Source organism: Sycon ciliatum, chromosome 12, assembly GCF_964019385.1.
Source record: "Sycon ciliatum chromosome 12, ocSycCili1.1, whole genome shotgun sequence".
Lineage (NCBI taxonomy): Eukaryota > Metazoa > Porifera > Calcarea > Leucosolenida > Sycettidae > Sycon > Sycon ciliatum.
In genome coordinates, this window is record NC_088654.1 from 5,471,125 (window position 1) to 5,489,386 (window position 18,262).

At 45.6% G+C, this 18,262-nt stretch overlaps 1 protein-coding gene across 1 annotated transcript in view; it reads left to right on the plus strand.

Moving 5' to 3' along the window:
- LOC135827888 (sushi, von Willebrand factor type A, EGF and pentraxin domain-containing protein 1-like) overlaps window positions 1-18,262 on the plus strand; it is a 132,213-nt gene that overhangs the window by 39,675 nt on the left and 74,276 nt on the right. Inside the window, exon 5 of the mRNA XM_065340324.1 lies at window positions 13,623-13,796. Within this exon, the coding sequence (XP_065196396.1) occupies window positions 13,623-13,796 (174 nt within the window). The remainder of the gene's footprint in view (window positions 1-13,622; window positions 13,797-18,262) is intronic.

Consider the following 18,262-nt stretch of genomic DNA (forward strand, 5'->3'; position numbering starts at 1 on the left):
TTGGAAGGTTCAAGGTTATGGAAAGACCAAAGAGGGGAAGGCAAGCGCAACGAAAACGAGCAAAAGCTACAGTCCCAACGGAACAAAGAATGTCGATTGTTACTGGACGATGACGAGACCAGTACGATATTTGACAAAGCGGTCTAACTACAATTCGAAGCAGCAAAGCAGCACACCACCCAACTTGGGTGGGTCATAAATATCAAAGATAAGTAAAGAAAGGGAAGCTTTGCGAAAACGAATTGTACAAGCCGAAAGCCAAACTCCTACAGTACTCCTCATGCATGACAATGTGATGGACTAGTTGACTACAAAACAAGTTGTTTCACACGACGTACGTTTCGCCGTATGGTTCGTGACGGCTCATCAGGTGTGCAATTTGAAACTCGGATGTTGAGCCATAAATAAATGTAAAAGAGAAAAGGACATATGGATACGAGTTTAGAGTAACTCTCCATCACTGTAACATGATACTATATACAGTCAGAAAGTGCAATAACTAGGCACAAAACTGACAGAGTACTGAGACATTCGACGTCCTGACACCTAACTTTAACACATCTCCGTAGCGCTAACCGACAGCCTTCCAACTTGGAAGGTTCAAGGTTATGGAAAGACCAAAGAGGGGAAGGCAAGCGCAACGAAAACGAGCAAAAGCTACAGTCCCAACGGAACAAAGAATGTCGATTGTTACTGGACGATGACGAGACCAGTACGATATTTGACAAAGCGGTCTAACTACAATTCGAAGCAGCAAAGCAGCACACCACCCAACTTGGGTGGGTCATAAATATCAAAGATAAGTAAAGAAAGGGAAGCTTTGCGAAAACGAATTGTACAAGCCGAAAGCCAAACTCCTACAGTACTCCTCATGCATGACAATGTGATGGACTAGTTGACTACAAAACAAGTTGTTTCACACGACGTACGTTTCGCCGTATGGTTCGTGACGGCTCATCAGGTGTGCAATTTGAAACTCGGATGTTGAGCCATAAATAAATGTAAAAGAGAAAAGGACATATGGATACGAGTTTAGAGTAACTCTCCATCACTGTAACATGATACTATATACAGTCAGAAAGTGCAATAACTAGGCACAAAACTGACAGAGTACTGAGACATTCGACGTCCTGACACCTAACTTTAACACATCTCCGTAGCGCTAACCGACAGCCTTCCAACTTGGAAGGTTCAAGGTTATGGAAAGACCAAAGAGGGGAAGGCAAGCGCAACGAAAACGAGCAAAAGCTACAGTCCCAACGGAACAAAGAATGTCGATTGTTACTGGACGATGACGAGACCAGTACGATATTTGACAAAGCGGTCTAACTACAATTCGAAGCAGCAAAGCAGCACACCACCCAACTTGGGTGGGTCATAAATATCAAAGATAAGTAAAGAAAGGGAAGCTTTGCGAAAACGAATTGTACAAGCCGAAAGCCAAACTCCTACAGTACTCCTCATGCATGACAATGTGATGGACTAGTTGACTACAAAACAAGTTGTTTCACACGACGTACGTTTCGCCGTATGGTTCGTGACGGCTCATCAGGTGTGCAATTTGAAACTCGGATGTTGAGCCATAAATAAATGTAAAAGAGAAAAGGACATATGGATACGAGTTTAGAGTAACTCTCCATCACTGTAACATGATACGAGCCGTCAGATGAGAAAACAGACCTTATCCCAAAAAAGTCATATTCTTGTTTGTGGTGCTATCTGATTGCCAGGAGCACCAGGAATCGTATGCAGAAAACTAGAGTTGATTTGGACCAGGGAAAGTAAAGTTATAGCCTCGACAGTAGGAGACCATTACAAATTGCACCTCAATTTTGGGTACAATACCAACAATTGTTTCACCTACTTTGGATAATATTTTCTGTTTCCTTTGACCGATTTCCACAAACTTGGGCTTTCTGGAAAGCTCTGGCGACAAGCAACCCGTTGGGCCCAAATCCGATAGCAAATAAAGCACAGCTCCAGCGCAACAAGCTGCAGGCATCGCCTCAGCGCTAGACTTGCGCCGTCACGCGAAAATCGTTCGCCATTTCCATTTCCATTATCCCAGGACGCCCAATTTTTTTTCGTGAAGATGCAGTGAGAGCTTCCAAGACGTCTGAGCCTGTTGCCGAGATCGTAGATCGCTTGAAAAGGGGGAAATCCCTGGTCTGGAGCGTTTGACTCGCGTGCAGAAATGCAAAGTGCCGTGACGTATCTTGCAGGCTTCGCATCTCGGGAACGCAGCATCGTGCCGCGATCGCGCTTGCTGCATTGGATTCCTTGGAGTTTTCTCTTCGATTTACATACTTGGATTGTCCCAAAAGACCGATATTTGACTGAAATACGACGGTTTGTAGCTTGGCTGTCCAGACGCACCAGTGGGTAAACTCGCCAACTTTCAAGTGCACTTTTCTGCACTGTACAGTTTTTGCGATAAGGTCTGTTTTCTCATCTGACTTTAATTTTCTATATACAGTCAGAAAGTGCAATAACTAGGCACAAAACTGACAGAGTACTGAGACATTCGACGTCCTGACACCTAACTTTAACACATCTCCGTAGCGCTAACCGACAGCCTTCCAACTTGGAAGGTTCAAGGTTATGGAAAGACCAAAGAGGGGAAGGCAAGCGCAACGAAAACGAGCAAAAGCTACAGTCCCAACGGAACAAAGAATGTCGATTGTTACTGGACGATGACGAGACCAGTACGATATTTGACAAAGCGGTCTAACTACAATTCGAAGCAGCAAAGCAGCACACCACCCAACTTGGGTGGGTCATAAATATCAAAGATAAGTAAAGAAAGGGAAGCTTTGCGAAAACGAATTGTACAAGCCGAAAGCCAAACTCCTACAGTACTCCTCATGCATGACAATGTGATGGACTAGTTGACTACAAAACAAGTTGTTTCACACGACGTACGTTTCGCCGTATGGTTCGTGACGGCTCATCAGGTGTGCAATTTGAAACTCGGATGTTGAGCCATAAATAAATGTAAAAGAGAAAAGGACATATGGATACGAGTTTAGAGTAACTCTCCATCACTGTAACATGATACTATATACAGTCAGAAAGTGCAATAACTAGGCACAAAACTGACAGAGTACTGAGACATTCGACGATCGTACTGGTCTCGTCATCGTCCAGTAACAATCGACATTCTTTGTTCCGTTGGGACTGTAGCTTTTGCTCGTTTTCGTTGCGCTTGCCTTCCCCTCTTTGGTCTTTCCATAACCTTGAACCTTCCAAGTTGGAAGGCTGTCGGTTAGCGCTACGGAGATGTGTTAAAGTTAGGTGTCAGGACGTCGAATGTCTCAGTACTCTGTCAGTTTTGTGCCTAGTTATTGCACTTTCTGACTGTATATAGTATCATGTTACAGTGATGGAGAGTTACTCTAAACTCGTATCCATATGTCCTTTTCTCTTTTACAATAATAATAATAATAATAATAATAATAATAATAATAATAATAATAATAATAATAATAATAATAATAATAATAATAATAATAATAATAATAATAATAATAATAATAATAATAATAATAATAATAATAATAATAATAATAATAATAATAATAATAATAATAATAATAATAATAATAATAATAATAATAATAATAATAATAATAATAATAATAATAATAATAATAATAATAATAATAATAATAATAATAATAATGGGACCAGGCTGAACCTAGAAGGCGCTGACAAGTTTTTCACTCCAAAGGCAGCTCACAACACGTGCCACACATACTGATGGCACTTGGGTCTTTTTCCCTCCCCCAGGGGACCAACCACGGTCAGTTTCTGGAAACTACCAGAGGTGAAAGAAAGTGATTAAATTTTGGAAAGGATTGGGAGAACTTCAATTTCAAAGGATCAGTCGGGGAAGTGAACTGCCTGAAAAGAGAGAAAAAACGCCAGACCCACCAGGACTCGAACCTGGGACCCTGCTTGTCATGAGCAATGCTCTAACCACTGAGCTATGGGACCAGGCTGAACCTAGAAGGCGCTGACAAGTTTTTCACTCCAAAGGCAGCTCACAACACGTGCCACACATACTGATGGCACTTGGGTCTTTTTCCCTCCCCCAGGGGACCAACCACGGTCAGTTTCTGGAAACTACCAGAGGTGAAAGAAAGTGATTAAATTAATTTAATCACTTTCTTTCACCTCTGGTAGTTTCCAGAAACTGACCGTGGTTGGTCCCCTGGGGGAGGGAAAAAGACCCAAGTGCCATCAGTATGTGTGGCACGTGTTGTGAGCTGCCTTTGGAGTGAAAAACTTGTCAGCGCCTTCTAGGTTCAGCCTGGTCCCATAGCTCAGTGGTTAGAGCATTGCTCATGACAAGCAGGGTCCCAGGTTCGAGTCCTGGTGGGTCTGGCGTTTTTTCTCTCTTTTCAGGCAGTTCACTTCCCCGACTGATCCTTTGAAATTGAAGTTCTCCCAATCCTTTCCAAAATTTAATCACTTTCTTTCACCTCTGGTAGTTTCCAGAAACTGACCGTGGTTGGTCCCCTGGGGGAGGGAAAAAGACCCAAGTGCCATCAGTATGTGTGGCACGTGTTGTGAGCTGCCTTTGGAGTGAAAAACTTGTCAGCGCCTTCTAGGTTCAGCCTGGTCCCATAGCTCAGTGGTTAGAGCATTGCTCATGACAAGCAGGGTCCCAGGTTCGAGTCCTGGTGGGTCTGGCGTTTTTTCTCTCTTTTCAGGCAGTTCACTTCCCCGACTGATCCTTTGAAATTGAAGTTCTCCCAATCCTTTCCAAAATAATAATAATAATAATAATAATAATAATAATAATAATAATAATAATAATAATAATAATAATAATAATAAGAAGAAGAAAACGTTGAACGGTCTCTGCTTGGATGACGACTACACCATAGCTCAGTGGTTAGAGCATCGCTGGCTACAAGCGAGGGTCCCTGGTTCGAGTCCTGGTGGTGACAGTCAATTTTTTCTTCAGACTTTTCCCGTTTGTCTCTTTCCCTCAAACCAGTTAATATTTTATGACTTGGGGCTCCCCGCGTGCTAGTTTGTACGTGAAGTGTGTGGGTACAGTGAGGGCTGCGTCCCACCCGCCTGTGTGGATTCACAAGAAGTGTGAGTTACGAAGTCTGAAGAAAACGTTGAACGGTCTCTGCTTGGATGACGACTACACCATAGCTCAGTGGTTAGAGCATCGCTGGCTACAAGCGAGGGTCCCTGGTTCGAGTCCTGGTGGTGACAGTCAATTTTTTCTTCAGACTTTTCCCGTTTGTCTCTTTCCCTCAAACCAGTTAATAATAATAATAATAATAATAATAATAATAATAATAATAATAAGTATTCGGTCCCAACTGACCTGAAACTATCAGCAAACAGGCCCGATCTGCTCCTTGTTGATGACAAGGAGCGCATCGCCTACATTATAGACATCAGCGTTCCTGGTGAGAACAACATCAATAAGAAAATGGCTGAAAAGCGCTCGAAATATTATGATTTGAAGCGGGAGATTTAGTAATAGGGAGTTCAGTCACGTGACAAATCAGCTGAAAACAGCCTTCACGCGGGTCACGTACATTAGCATGGTAGCGGTGGCACCATGGACTTCGCTGCAGTTTTCGTCGAACTGCTTTGTCCTGCTTTCTTTTTCAAAATTGAAAGTTGGTGCGTTTTATAGCTGAGGTCTTCCTGCTCGTTTTGGTGCCGCACTTGCTTGGGCAACTGTAGTTTGAGCTTTTTGTTGTGAGGAGTGTAGTTTTCAATTGGATTTTTCATCCGGTTGGAGGGAGTACACGGCCAGGAAACACCCACCATCGTGTTCAGCGACCTCGGATTGTGTAGAATAGTGCTTTCTTCTCGAGCTGGGGGATCGCTCTTCATCGCGCTTTCAAGACTTTCACCTCCTGGTCGCCCAAAATGAATGAATTTCTGGACCCAATATGTTCAAGCGCTAGGAGTGTTTCAGATGATTTGTTGGCCCTAGTGAAAGATTGCACCTGACGGAGACTTTCGCTATTGTGACAAAAGTGAGCTATGATTAATTTTTGTATTCGACTCGTCGCCTTGAAACCAGAAAGAAATTGCTATGGAGTGGTGCTCTGACATGAATCGCGTCAGTGATTGGATTGTACGCATATTTCACTATTGTGCATTTTACATGTAAAATGTACATGTACATGTACATTGTACATGATTGATCAACTGTGTGACAGCCGCAGTAAAGTTGGGCATCTGAAGACCAAACTGTTGTATTTATTATTTGTACATGTATAATACAACCATAGCCATCAGTGCTCACTTCAATTTCATAGTAATGGAACTCGTGTTCAATGGATTTAGCATTGTTGCTATGGAGGTTGCTATGGGCGCCGCGCTTGTTCTCATTGGTCATCGCTGGCCGAAATATTATATTTTGATCAATATTAGGACTAACCAACCTGTATTGCACCTATATTACACCTATATTGCACCTACAAGCCAGATTTCATAGCATTCTGACAATATTGTAATGTTGCTAAGCGTTTGCTAGGCTTTCCGGAAAACCCTGTTGGTGCCACAGCAGTATGGCATTCCGCATACATCATGATGAAGGTTGGCGTATGACTTTGACGCCTCATATCTCTGGTATCCTTCAAGATTTTTCATCCAAATTTTCTGTGCTATCTCCTGTACTGTAGTTCTTCCCGAAAACAAACAGTTTTCTTGGTTTACTACGAAAGAGAAAAATACGGTGATATCCCTATTAGTAATCAGTATCGCCTCTATTGGGAGTATTCGGTCCCAACTGACCTGAAACTATCAGCAAACAGGCCCGATCTGCTCCTTGTTGATGACAAGGAGCGCATCGCCTACATTATAGACATCAGCGTTCCTGGTGAGAACAACATCAATAAGAAAATGGCTGAAAAGCGCTCGAAATATTATGATTTGAAGCGGGAGATTTCGAGGATTTGGTCCCTCAACCAGGTTGACGTGGTCCCTGTGGTTGTCGGTGCCCTGGGAGGCTTGGTGGGGGAGACTCCTCAATGCCTTCGGACTGTGCAGGGAGGAGACCTGGCTATTGTGCAACAGGAGGCTATACAAGGTTCGATTAAAATACTGAGAACTATCCTTAACATGTAGATGCACCTCTGCTGCGTTTGCATGTTCAATAGCTAAGAGACTTGAATAACGACTGATAAAGACTGATATTTCCTTTGTTACTACTCCCTTCATTGGTTGATGTATTTTGCCTGTCGCTGCAAATTCTTTATTATTGTTTTGATGTTGGAGTTCGGATTGAGTTTCTTTCCTTTCTTCCTCTTCCTTCAACTAGTTCTTGTCCCTTTGGTTTTTAGGTTTTATTTATTTATTTATTTATTTTTGTTTTTGTTTTTTCACTTTCTTTTTGCTGTCCCACCCATGGAAATATTTCCCGGTGGGTCTGGCTTATCGCCTTCGAAAGAAGTGAATAAAGGAGAAATAATAATAATAATAATAATAATAATAATAATAATAATAATAATAATAATAATAATAATAATAATAATAATAATAATAATAATAATTTGAAACTCGGATGTTGAGCCATAAATAAATGTGGAAGAGAAAAGACATATGGATACGAGTTAAGAGTAACTCTCCATCACTGTAACATGATACTATATACAGTCAGAAAGTGCAATAACTAGGCACAAAACTGACAGAGTACTGAAACATTCGACGTCCTGACACCTAGCTTCAACACATCTCCGTAGCGCTAACCGACAGCCTTCCAACTTGGAAGGTTCAAGGTTATGGAAAAGACCAAAGAGGGGAAGGCAAGCGCAACGAAAACGAGCAAAAGCTACAGTCCCAACGGAACAAAGAATGTCGATTGTTACTGGACGATGACGAGACCAGTACGATATTTGACAAAGCGGTCTAACTACAATTCGAAGCAGCAAAGCAGCACACCACCCAACTTGGGTGGGTCATAAATATCAAAGATAAGTAAAGAAGGGGAAGCTTTGCGAAAACGAATTGTACAAGCCGAAAGCCAAACTCCTACAGTACTCCTCATGCATGACATTGTGATGGACTAGTTGACTACAAAACAAGTTGTTTCACACGACGTACGTTTCGCCGTATGGTTCGTGACGGCTCATCAGGTGTGCAATTTGAAACTCGGATGTTGAGCCATAAATAAATGTGGAAGAGAAAAGACATATGGATACGAGTTAAGAGTAACTCTCCATCACTGTAACATGATACTATATACAGTCAGAAAGTGCAATAACTAGGCACAAAACTGACAGAGTACTGAAACATTCGACGTCCTGACACCTAGCTTCAACACATCTCCGTAGCGCTAACCGACAGCCTTCCAACTTGGAAGGTTCAAGGTTATGGAAAAGACCAAAGAGACCCAAGTTGGGTGGTGTGCTGCTTTGCTGCTTCGAATTGTAGTTAGACCGCTTTGTCAAATATCGTACTGGTCTCGTCATCGTCCAGTAACAATCGACATTCTTTGTTCCGTTGGGACTGTAGCTTTTGCTCGTTTTCGTTGCGCTTGCCTTCCCCTCTTTGGTCTTTTCCATAACCTTGAACCTTCCAAGTTGGAAGGCTGTCGGTTAGCGCTACGGAGATGTGTTGAAGCTAGGTGTCAGGACGTCGAATGTTTCAGTACTCTGTCAGTTTTGTGCCTAGTTATTGCACTTTCTGACTGTATATAGTATCATGTTACAGTGATGGAGAGTTACTCTTAACTCGTATCCATATGTCTTTTCTCTTCCACAATAATAATAATAATAATAATAATAATAATAATAATAATAATAATAATAATAATAATAATAATAATAATAATAATAATAATAATAATAATAATATTAACTGGTTTTGAGGGAAAGAGACAAACGGGAAAAGTCTGAAGAAAAAATTGACTGTCACCACCAGGACTCGAACCAGGGACCCTCGCTTGTAGCCAGCGATGCTCTAACCACTGAGCTATGGTGTAGTCGTCATCCAAGCAGAGACCGTTCAATGTTTTCTTCAGACTTCAATAATAATAATAATAATAAGTATAGATTATAGACCGGTTAGGAGGTCTATACAGGATATATAGACCGAGTAAAAGACTGAGGTCCCCCGAGGTCTTTTACGAGGTCTATATATCCTGTATAGACCAACTATGAGGTCTATAATCTATTTATCGTGTTCTCCACGCAATAGTTTCTCTTCATATACGACATATCCTTGTAATTCTAGTATTATACTATAGCCTATACTGCATTGTACTGCATTAAAAGTCAAAATCATTGTTTAAACTAGGTTCAGCATCTGTAGCACAGTGGCTGGGTGGTAAGGAAGAGTGACTGAGATTCACAAGGTTGTGGGTTCAAATCCCATCTTGTGTATTTCTGCTTTCTTCAACAATTTCTTTTTCTAAGTTGGAGAGAAAATTTCTAAGTCCAAGAAGTTATAAGGAGTCAAATATAAGTAGTCAAATATATCATGTATTTGACTAAGCAGTCAAATACGCGATATATTTGACCGCTTAGGTATCAGGGAAATTAGTGGGGTCAAATACTAAGAAGGCGATAATAATAATAATAATAATAATAATAATAATAATAATAATAATAATAATAATAATAATAATAATAATAATAATAATAATAATAATAATAATAATAATAATAATAATAATAATAATAATAATAATAATAATAATAATAATAATAATAATAATAATAATAATAATAATAATAATAATAATAATAATAATAATAATAATAATAATAATAATAATAATAATAATAATAATAATAATAATAATAATAATAATAATAATATTGACTGTCTCTTTCCCTCAAATCAGTCAATAATAATAATAATAATAATAATAATAATAATAATAATAATAATGTTAACTGGTTTGAGGGAAAGAGACAAACGGGAAAAGTCTGAAGAAAAAATTGACTGTCACCACCAGGACTCGAACCAGGGACCCTCGCTTGTAGCCAGCGATGCTCTAACCACTGAGCTATGGTGTAGTCGTCATCCCAGCAGAGACTGTTCAACATTTTCTTCAGACTTCGAATAATAATAATAATAATAATAATAATAATAATAATAATAATAATAATAATACCATCAATCACACCGAAACGACAACCTGCTCCGGAGAGGTGAAGGACTCAACAGACGAATGGGCATGCGCAGAGTGATCGGATCCAGCCAGCAATATACTGAAAGTTACTGCCTGGCTGCCGGACTGCGCGGCACACAAACATGCCTGCATGTTCAGAGTCAATGTCTGTAGTGATAACATGTCACGTGGTGAAATCGGAAGTTTGTCCATGCCCCGTGATATTTGGTCGTTACAGACATTGATTCACAAGTTAAATCATAACCCTGAAAGGCAAAGTTAATTTAACCCTGTTATCAAATTTCCACCAGTTGTAGTCTGCGGGTAGCTTACTCGATTGGTCTTGGTCCGAGGAAGTTGAGACGCTCCCTTCCTCCTTTATTCCCAGTCGATTAGCCACTTCCACCGAAACTGGGTCACTGCACCCTTCTAGATGGGGATTTGCATGCTAAGTGCAATCTAGTAGGGTGCAACCACCCAGTTCCGTTGGAAGTGGTGAGTTTTGATTGGGAATAAAGGAGGAAGGGAGCGTATGAACGTCCTCGGACTAAGACCACTCGACTTGGCACCCCGAAGACTACAACTGGTGTTAATTGCCAGGTCTTTCGTTGCACATCAAGTTATGTAAAGGTGACATTTTAAACCTTTACTGTATGTTTTCTGCACTCAGAACATTTCTCCTGTCCAATTAACATTTTATTTTCTCTATGGAAACCTCCTCCGTAGGCTCCATCCTGCGGGGTATCCATACATATAAGTTTCCGTGCATGGCACGGTAAGTGAAGTTAGCAACGCACCAACAATTGCATTCTTTACATATTTGCCTGTTCTGGCCATAGCGCATCACGTGCCCGTGCAGAACACGCACTCCGAACTCCCGCTCTCCGAACTCCCGCGCTCCGGCACGGGACCACGCGGAGCATGCGCATTACTCCGGCTCTCGATGCTGTTTCTTCTTCATCCTTGCTGCGCCAACAGTCAGATCGCTTGACAACCTCGGCCAGTTTTTGAGCATTGAGCACTTTCCATTTCCGAGCAACCATGTCGGAATCTCTGTCAGTGAACGACGCCAAGAAAATGCTCTCTATAGAGCTGCGACAAGAACTGGCGGCCTGCAATTTAGACACGACGGGGACCAAACCCAGGCTGTTGACTCGCCTGCTCGAGTCATTGGAGTTAACTGCAGTGCGCGAGGACTTGGCCACTCAGGCAGCCGAGCAGAACCTACCCCAGGCAACTGCTGCTCCGTCCCTGAGGGACAATGTCCGGGAGGAGGTCCGCGCTGCCCTTGGAAATCAGGCCGCAGCTCCAGTCCCGCCGGCAGCTCACGCAGCGGCACCCCCACCGTGAGTTCACGCAGCGGCACTCCCACGGCAAGCACCAGCAACTTCGCATGACGCTCTGCCTGCTCCGCATTTGGCGGCTGCCGTCTCATCGCCAATGCACCCCGCAGGTAAGAGAACGTTTTATGCAACCGTGCCGAAAGCCATTCACTATAAAGTAGTAAATGGCCATTTTTTTGAATTGGGCTCATTGCTGCCTAACCCGTCCCAAGGGGACACCAGCCGCAGCATTCTCCAGATCAACCACGACAGCTTGCACGGCGCAGTGGTCCTAGCACCGGCCAACAGGCCCTCCAGGAAGGTCGAGAACATCGACACCTGGCTTGACGCCTGGACAACATACTGCGCGATTCACGCCACAGCACACCCCTCCAGGGCCCCAGAGCTGTTTGCGTACCAGCAGATTATCCTGAAAGTAGCCCGGAAATTTCGATTTGAGGCATTGCAGGAGTATGACCGATCATTCCGCTCACTCCTGGCCGCGGACCCAACCATGCGGTGGGACGCAATAGTCCAGGACCTATACAAAACTATATTTGACGCGGGGGCATTTTGTCCCTTTCGGCCCACCAGCAGCAATGACGCTCCTTCCTTTCGGCCTAACAGCAGCAACGACGCTCGTTCCTTTCGGCCCAGCAGCGGCAACGACACGGTCGACAAAGAAGTATGAAGCACGCCTTCCGGCTCTGCCCTGTTTCCCCTGATGAATGGCCCCTACTTGGCGTTTTTTGGGAAGGTTCGTACTATGTCGATAAGGTACTACCATTTGGCCTCAGATTCTCCCCGTTTCTGTTCAACAGACTTGCCGACGCTGTGGCATGGATTGCAGTTAATAATTATTACGATATTGTTGATTTGCTGCATTACCTAGATGATTTCTTTCACGTCCAGCCGCCCAACTCCGCAGCTATGCTCGAATTCAAGACACTGCTGGCTGTATTTGACATGCTGAACATCCCCTTGGCCGACAGAGAGGACAAAGTGTGCCCGCCGTCAACTTCAATAATGTTCCTGGGTATCGAGCTCGACACAGCCGCCTGGGAGCTGCGCCTCCCGTGTGCGAAACTGGCGGAACTACGGCTAGCACTGGCCACGTGACTGTCGAAGCAGCTGTGCACCAAGAGGGAACTGCTGTCTCTGGCCGGTAGCCTCTCTTTCGCAGCCAAAGTCATTCCAGCGGGACGCACGTTCTGCAGACGCCTGTTCGACAGCGCAGCAACGCTCCCTAGCCTAGATGCACCGGTAGCCATAACCTCGGAGGCAAAGCTTGACATCCTGTGGTGGGATGCTTGCATCAGACAATGGAATGGTCGGAAGCCCCTCATCGAGCCGTCCTGGAGCACAGCCGAAGACATCGGGCTGTACACCGACGCTTCAGGTCGACACGGTTTCGGTCTGGTTTTCGGCAGCAAGTGGTCCTATGGCGCATGGTCTCCTGACCAAGCTGAGCACACTATTGAATGGAAAGAATTGTACGCCGTGATGTTGGCCCTCTGTACCTGGGCACACATGTTGGAGGACAGACGAGTGCTACTCTACACTGAAAATGAAGCAATCTGCTACATCTGGCGCTCTGGCACATCCCCAAATAGAGCGGTCATGGACTTGGTCAGGGCCGGCTTATTGAAAGCCGCCCAGCATAACATTGCCCTCCTGCTTCGCCACATCACCGGGCACTGCAATGATCTTGCTGATTCACTCTCCCGTCTGCAGGTACGGTGCTTCCGGACCCTCAACCCAACTGCCGACGCATTGGACGGCCCTAGCAACAGCTGTAGTGTACATATGATATACGTATTATACTATAACTATAGTAATGCCGATAATTCCTGTTTGGGTCATGTTGTATTTTTGGGAGAACGGTAGGGAACGTGGGTGAGGCCGGCATTGAGCCAAGTGCGCCTACATGTGCTCACAAGTGCATCCCTACCGTATGCTCGTGTATTGACACGCCTGAATTCTCGCCGGGCAATTGTTGCCCCCATTAGCCCTGGCATTGGCCAGACTAACGCACATTGGTGCTTGCGATACTACGGCATTGGTCCATAGTATTGCATACTGTATGCGGCAATTGTTGCCTATGTCCTGATAATACAACGTGTAATAGCTCCCAAACAGGTCGGCTTGTTGTGTGTTTGTTAATATATAATACTATGCTCCTTTTTTTTAATTTCCAGATTTCAACTGCCTTGTTCCTGGGATACCGAATGGCAGGCCAAGTGCCTCAGAATTGAACGCTAATGAATCTGCCGTGTATTCATGCAACACCGGGTACTTCCTGTTGGGCAATCCTTCGATTACTTGTCATGGCTTTGGTCGCTTGAGTACCAGTGAAATGCCGTCATGCCATCGTAAGTACTCAGGAAACAGCCTTATGTCGAATGCGAACTTTGTTTCATGTATAAGCGGCGCGGAGACAACAACTTTAATAAGTCAATAAGCAGAATCAGCGAAGCGTACATTGGACTTAGTCATGAACAAAAATAAAAGATGGATAAAAAAGTTTCCGAACACGTTTTCTAGAGACATTCATGAGGTAAAATACGTCTCAATACTGAAATCTAGCAATAAAAATGATATACTTATACGTGGAAGAGTACGAAATGCAGTATGTGAAAGAAAATAGGAGAAAAGAATGTAAATTGCGAAAGACTAGAGAAGTAACACATGAGAACGAGTTATGCGGCCAATATCCACGACTGTAACAAGATGATAAACGGTCAGAAAGTGCGATAACCATGAACCTTCCAAGTTGGAAGGCTGTTGGTTTCAGCACTGGAGATGCGTTAGAGCTAGGTCTCGGATCGCTAAATGTCTCAGTAACCTGTCAGTTTTGTGCCCGATTATCGCAATTTCTGACCATTTATCATCTTGTTACAGCCGTGGATAGTTGCTGCATAACTCGTTCCCACGTGTTTCTTCACTGGTTTACAAGAGAAGTGTGGACAAATAACAGGGGTGGGCAGGTGAGAAATAATAACAATAATGAGACTCGGAGAGGGTGAAGTGTAAGGAGTACGCGCATGGGTATGTGCCACAGTAGGTGGGTGTATGCGTGTGTGTGTGTGTGTGTGTGTGTGTGTGTGTGTGTGTGTTTTCTGAGTTGTTGAGTTGAGTGACGGTTGGGGATTTTTTTCCTCCGTCTTCTGCAAGTAGATTTCAGCCACGGGCTGGCTTCTGGCCAAGGCCAGAGCCAGCCCTGGTGACAGGAGCATTAGATAGGTTGCGCTGAACAAGACGACGTACATCTTGTCGTCGCGGGCGAGGAAATAAATCAGTGTCGACACCATGGTCACTTCCGATGTGACCACTCGTACTGAACCTCGTCCGCCTGAGCGCGGAGGCTCTGCAAACCCCCGCTTAGAGTTCGGCTCGCAACGTGCACCAGCAGCAAGGAGATTTGTGTTGTCCATGGGGACGTGGAACGTCAGAACTTTGGTGAACGTGGGCGGCGATTTGAACACTGCCTCAAAAAATATCAAAAATTCAAAAGACAACTCCGCGAGGAGAGAAAAATCGATCTTGTTTGCCGGCAGCTGCAGCGCTACAGTATGGACGTCGTTGGAATTCAGGAGACCCTCTGGTTTGGAACTAATTCCTACCAAGTCGGCGACTGTCTCGTCTTGGCGAGTGGCCGTCCGACTCCGTCTGATGGGGAGTCGGCGCGGCGGGGTGAAGGAGTTGCAATTGTATTGCGCGGTCGTTGCAGGGACGCATTTGTTCGCGGTGGCTCGCAGTGGAAGGGGCACAGCTCGAGATTGGTTTCCGCCAGGGTCAAGTTCGAGTGTGGACGGAACCGTTCGCGGTTGTGTATTCACATCGCTGTCGGATATGCACCGACGTTCGCCAGACCGCGCGCTGAAAAAACTGCGTTTTATGACAGCTTGCAGGCCTTCATTGACAGCGTTCCAAAGTCAGACCAGTATTGCATTCTTGGTGACTTCAATGCTAGAGTTGGAGTTGGCGAGGTGGATGATGAGTGGAGTGACGTGCGGGGGAAGCATGGTTTTGGTCGTATGAACTCAGCAGGAGAGGAGCTGCTCAATTTCTTGGCACGAAATGGAGCTGTTGTATGCAACACATTATTCAAGAAGAAGGAAATCCATAAACATACCTGGTTTCATCCACGCAACAAGCACCCGCATTGTATTGATTATTGCATCATACCACAAGCACATCGGTCGCAGTGTTTGGACTGCCAAGTAATACGTAATGCGGAATGCAACACTGACCATCAGTTTCTAGGCATGAAATATCGTCTAGGTGCCTTGCCCAGTTCACATGTCTCCCGCAATGGTGTTGGGCGATCGAAACCCATTGCTGTGTGGCGCCTGCGTAGTGGTGCTCCGGGGGATATGGAGGTTGCGCGTGAGAGATTCTCCAAGGGCATGGATGCTGAGCTGGAGAAAGTTTGGACCCCGAATCCGTCCATCGAGGAGTGGTGGAGTACCCTCAGGACGACCACCATCAACGTTGCCAGCGACTGCCTGGGTCGGGAGAGGCGCCGACAGCCAGAATGGTTTACAGACAAGCGCACTGAGATCGAGTCGGTACTCCGTGATCGGGACAGTTGTTACTCAACCTGGATGTCAACGCGGAAGGCCAGTGATCTGGATTTATACAAGAAATCTCGTAGTGCGGCGCGGTGCACCATGCGGAGGCTGAGGCGAGACTGGCTGCTGAGACAGGCAAAGGATTGTGAATGGTTTGGCTTGACGGCGAAGAGCGGTTGGGAGTGTATCGGTAACATTAAGACCACCTTGGGTGGTATGCGTCCCCGTGCAGCAACTGCTATCAGAAACAAGCAAGGAGAGATCTGTGACACGGCAGAGGCCACCGGTGGAAGGTGGCGTGAACATTTCGATGGCCTCCTGAACATTGCCAGTGCTTACGACTTGTAGGTAGTGGATTCGATCGCGCAGCGGCCGGTTATGACGGAGCTTGGTGTCGTGCCTGAGTGTGATGAGATTTGGCGTGCATTGCGAGGGATGAAGTGTGGCAAGGCATGCGGCGGATCCGAGATATCTGTGGAGATGCTGAAGTACCGTGGCCCTACCCTGATTGCGAGGTTGCATGAACTGATACGGGTGGTGTGGGAGACTGGCAGCGTTCCACAGGATTGGTCTGATGCTATCCTCGTCCCCATCCCCAAGAAGGGTGACCTGGGGTCTTGCGACAACTGGCGTGGGATATCGTTACTGGATGTGGCTGGAAAGCTAGTTGCTCGCATGATTGCCAATCGTCTGCAGGTTCTCGGAGAAAGGTGCTTGCCTGACTCGCAGTGTGGTTTCCGCAGGGGCCGTGGTTGTTCGGATATGGTGTTTGCTGTGCGGCAGATCCTGGAAAAGTTGTATTAATCGATCTGAAGAAAGCGTACGACTCGGTTCCGCGGAGTGCTATGTGGAGAGTGTTGGCTAGACTTGGCGTCCCAGGGAATCTGATCACCATCATCAGTTCCTTCCATAGCGACATGACTGCCAGTATTCGTGTGGGCGGAGACCTGCTTGCACCGATTCGGGTTGAGAATGGCTTGCGGCAGGGTTGTACTATGGCCCTGGTTTTGTTTAACCTATACATGTGTGCAGTCTTCGAGAGATGGCGTGGCGTGATTGCTGATGATGGTGAGCTGGGGATCCCACTCGTCCAGTTTCGGAGGTAACGGCTTTTCAACACCAGATTGGCAGAGTATCGCAGAGTTCGGCTGACGGAGTGTCAGTTTGCGGATGATTCAGCCTTGCTCGCAGTTACGCATGCTGGTGCTGAGAGGGCTCTATCCTCGTTCAGGGATGTAGCTGGTGCGTTTGGCCTTAGTGTAAATATGTCCAAGACCAAATTCATGGCGGCTGGGGCTGGTATTGTGGATGCCGACCAGACCCCTTTGGATGGTGTTGTTGACCACGTTAATGCCTTTCGCTATCTCGGTTGTCATGTTACGCCAGACGCCCGGAGCTCATTTGATGTGTCTCGGCGAGTTACTGCTGCATCGGGTGCGTTCTGTACACTGCGGGAGTCGGTTTTCGCCAGTGATGACTTCAGCATCGCCATCAAGCGCATCGTGTATGGAGTGACTGTCCTGGCGGTCCTTCTTTATGGATCTGAGAGTTGGACCGTCAGGCAGCGTGATGTCCGTCGCCTGGAGTCCTTTCACCTGCAGTGCGTGCGTTCCATCCTGAAGATAAATCGTGGCCGGCAGATCGAGGAGCACATCTCCTCTCTCCAGGTTCGCAGGATGTGGGGCGATATGGAGGAGATCGCGGATAAAGTCAGAGTCCGCCGACGTCGATGGCTTGGCCACGTGTCCCGCATGCCAGATCGGATCCCTCGTCAGCTGCTGTACAGCGCATTACCCTCCAAACGTCCACCGCATGGACCCCGTAAGCGCTGGAAGGACTCCGCGAAGTGCGACTTGATGGCTGTTGGCGTTCCTCTGGAGCAGCGTGGTGACATCGTCCAAGATCGACAGGGATGGCGAGTCACCTGCCGTGATGCTGTCGACGCTATTGTCCAGTCCCGCATGGAGCCTGTGCAGGGTCCGCACCACTCCTTGAATTCCTTGAAAGTCCTTGAATGTCAAAGCCGGATTAAAAGTGCTTGAATATCCTTGAATTTTGGTGTGGGTGCTTGAATTTTTGAAAAAAGTGTGTTTTTCCTTGATTTTGGGTTGGAATGCGGTAGATCTACTCACGTTCATGCAGTAGGTCTACGCGCACTGCTGGGTACCCGTAACTGGTACCGACGTCCGTAGATCTAGTACCAAGAGTGGATCCACTCTTGGTAGTACTGATAGGTATCTCAGCGCGTGAGCTGCGCAGCCTGT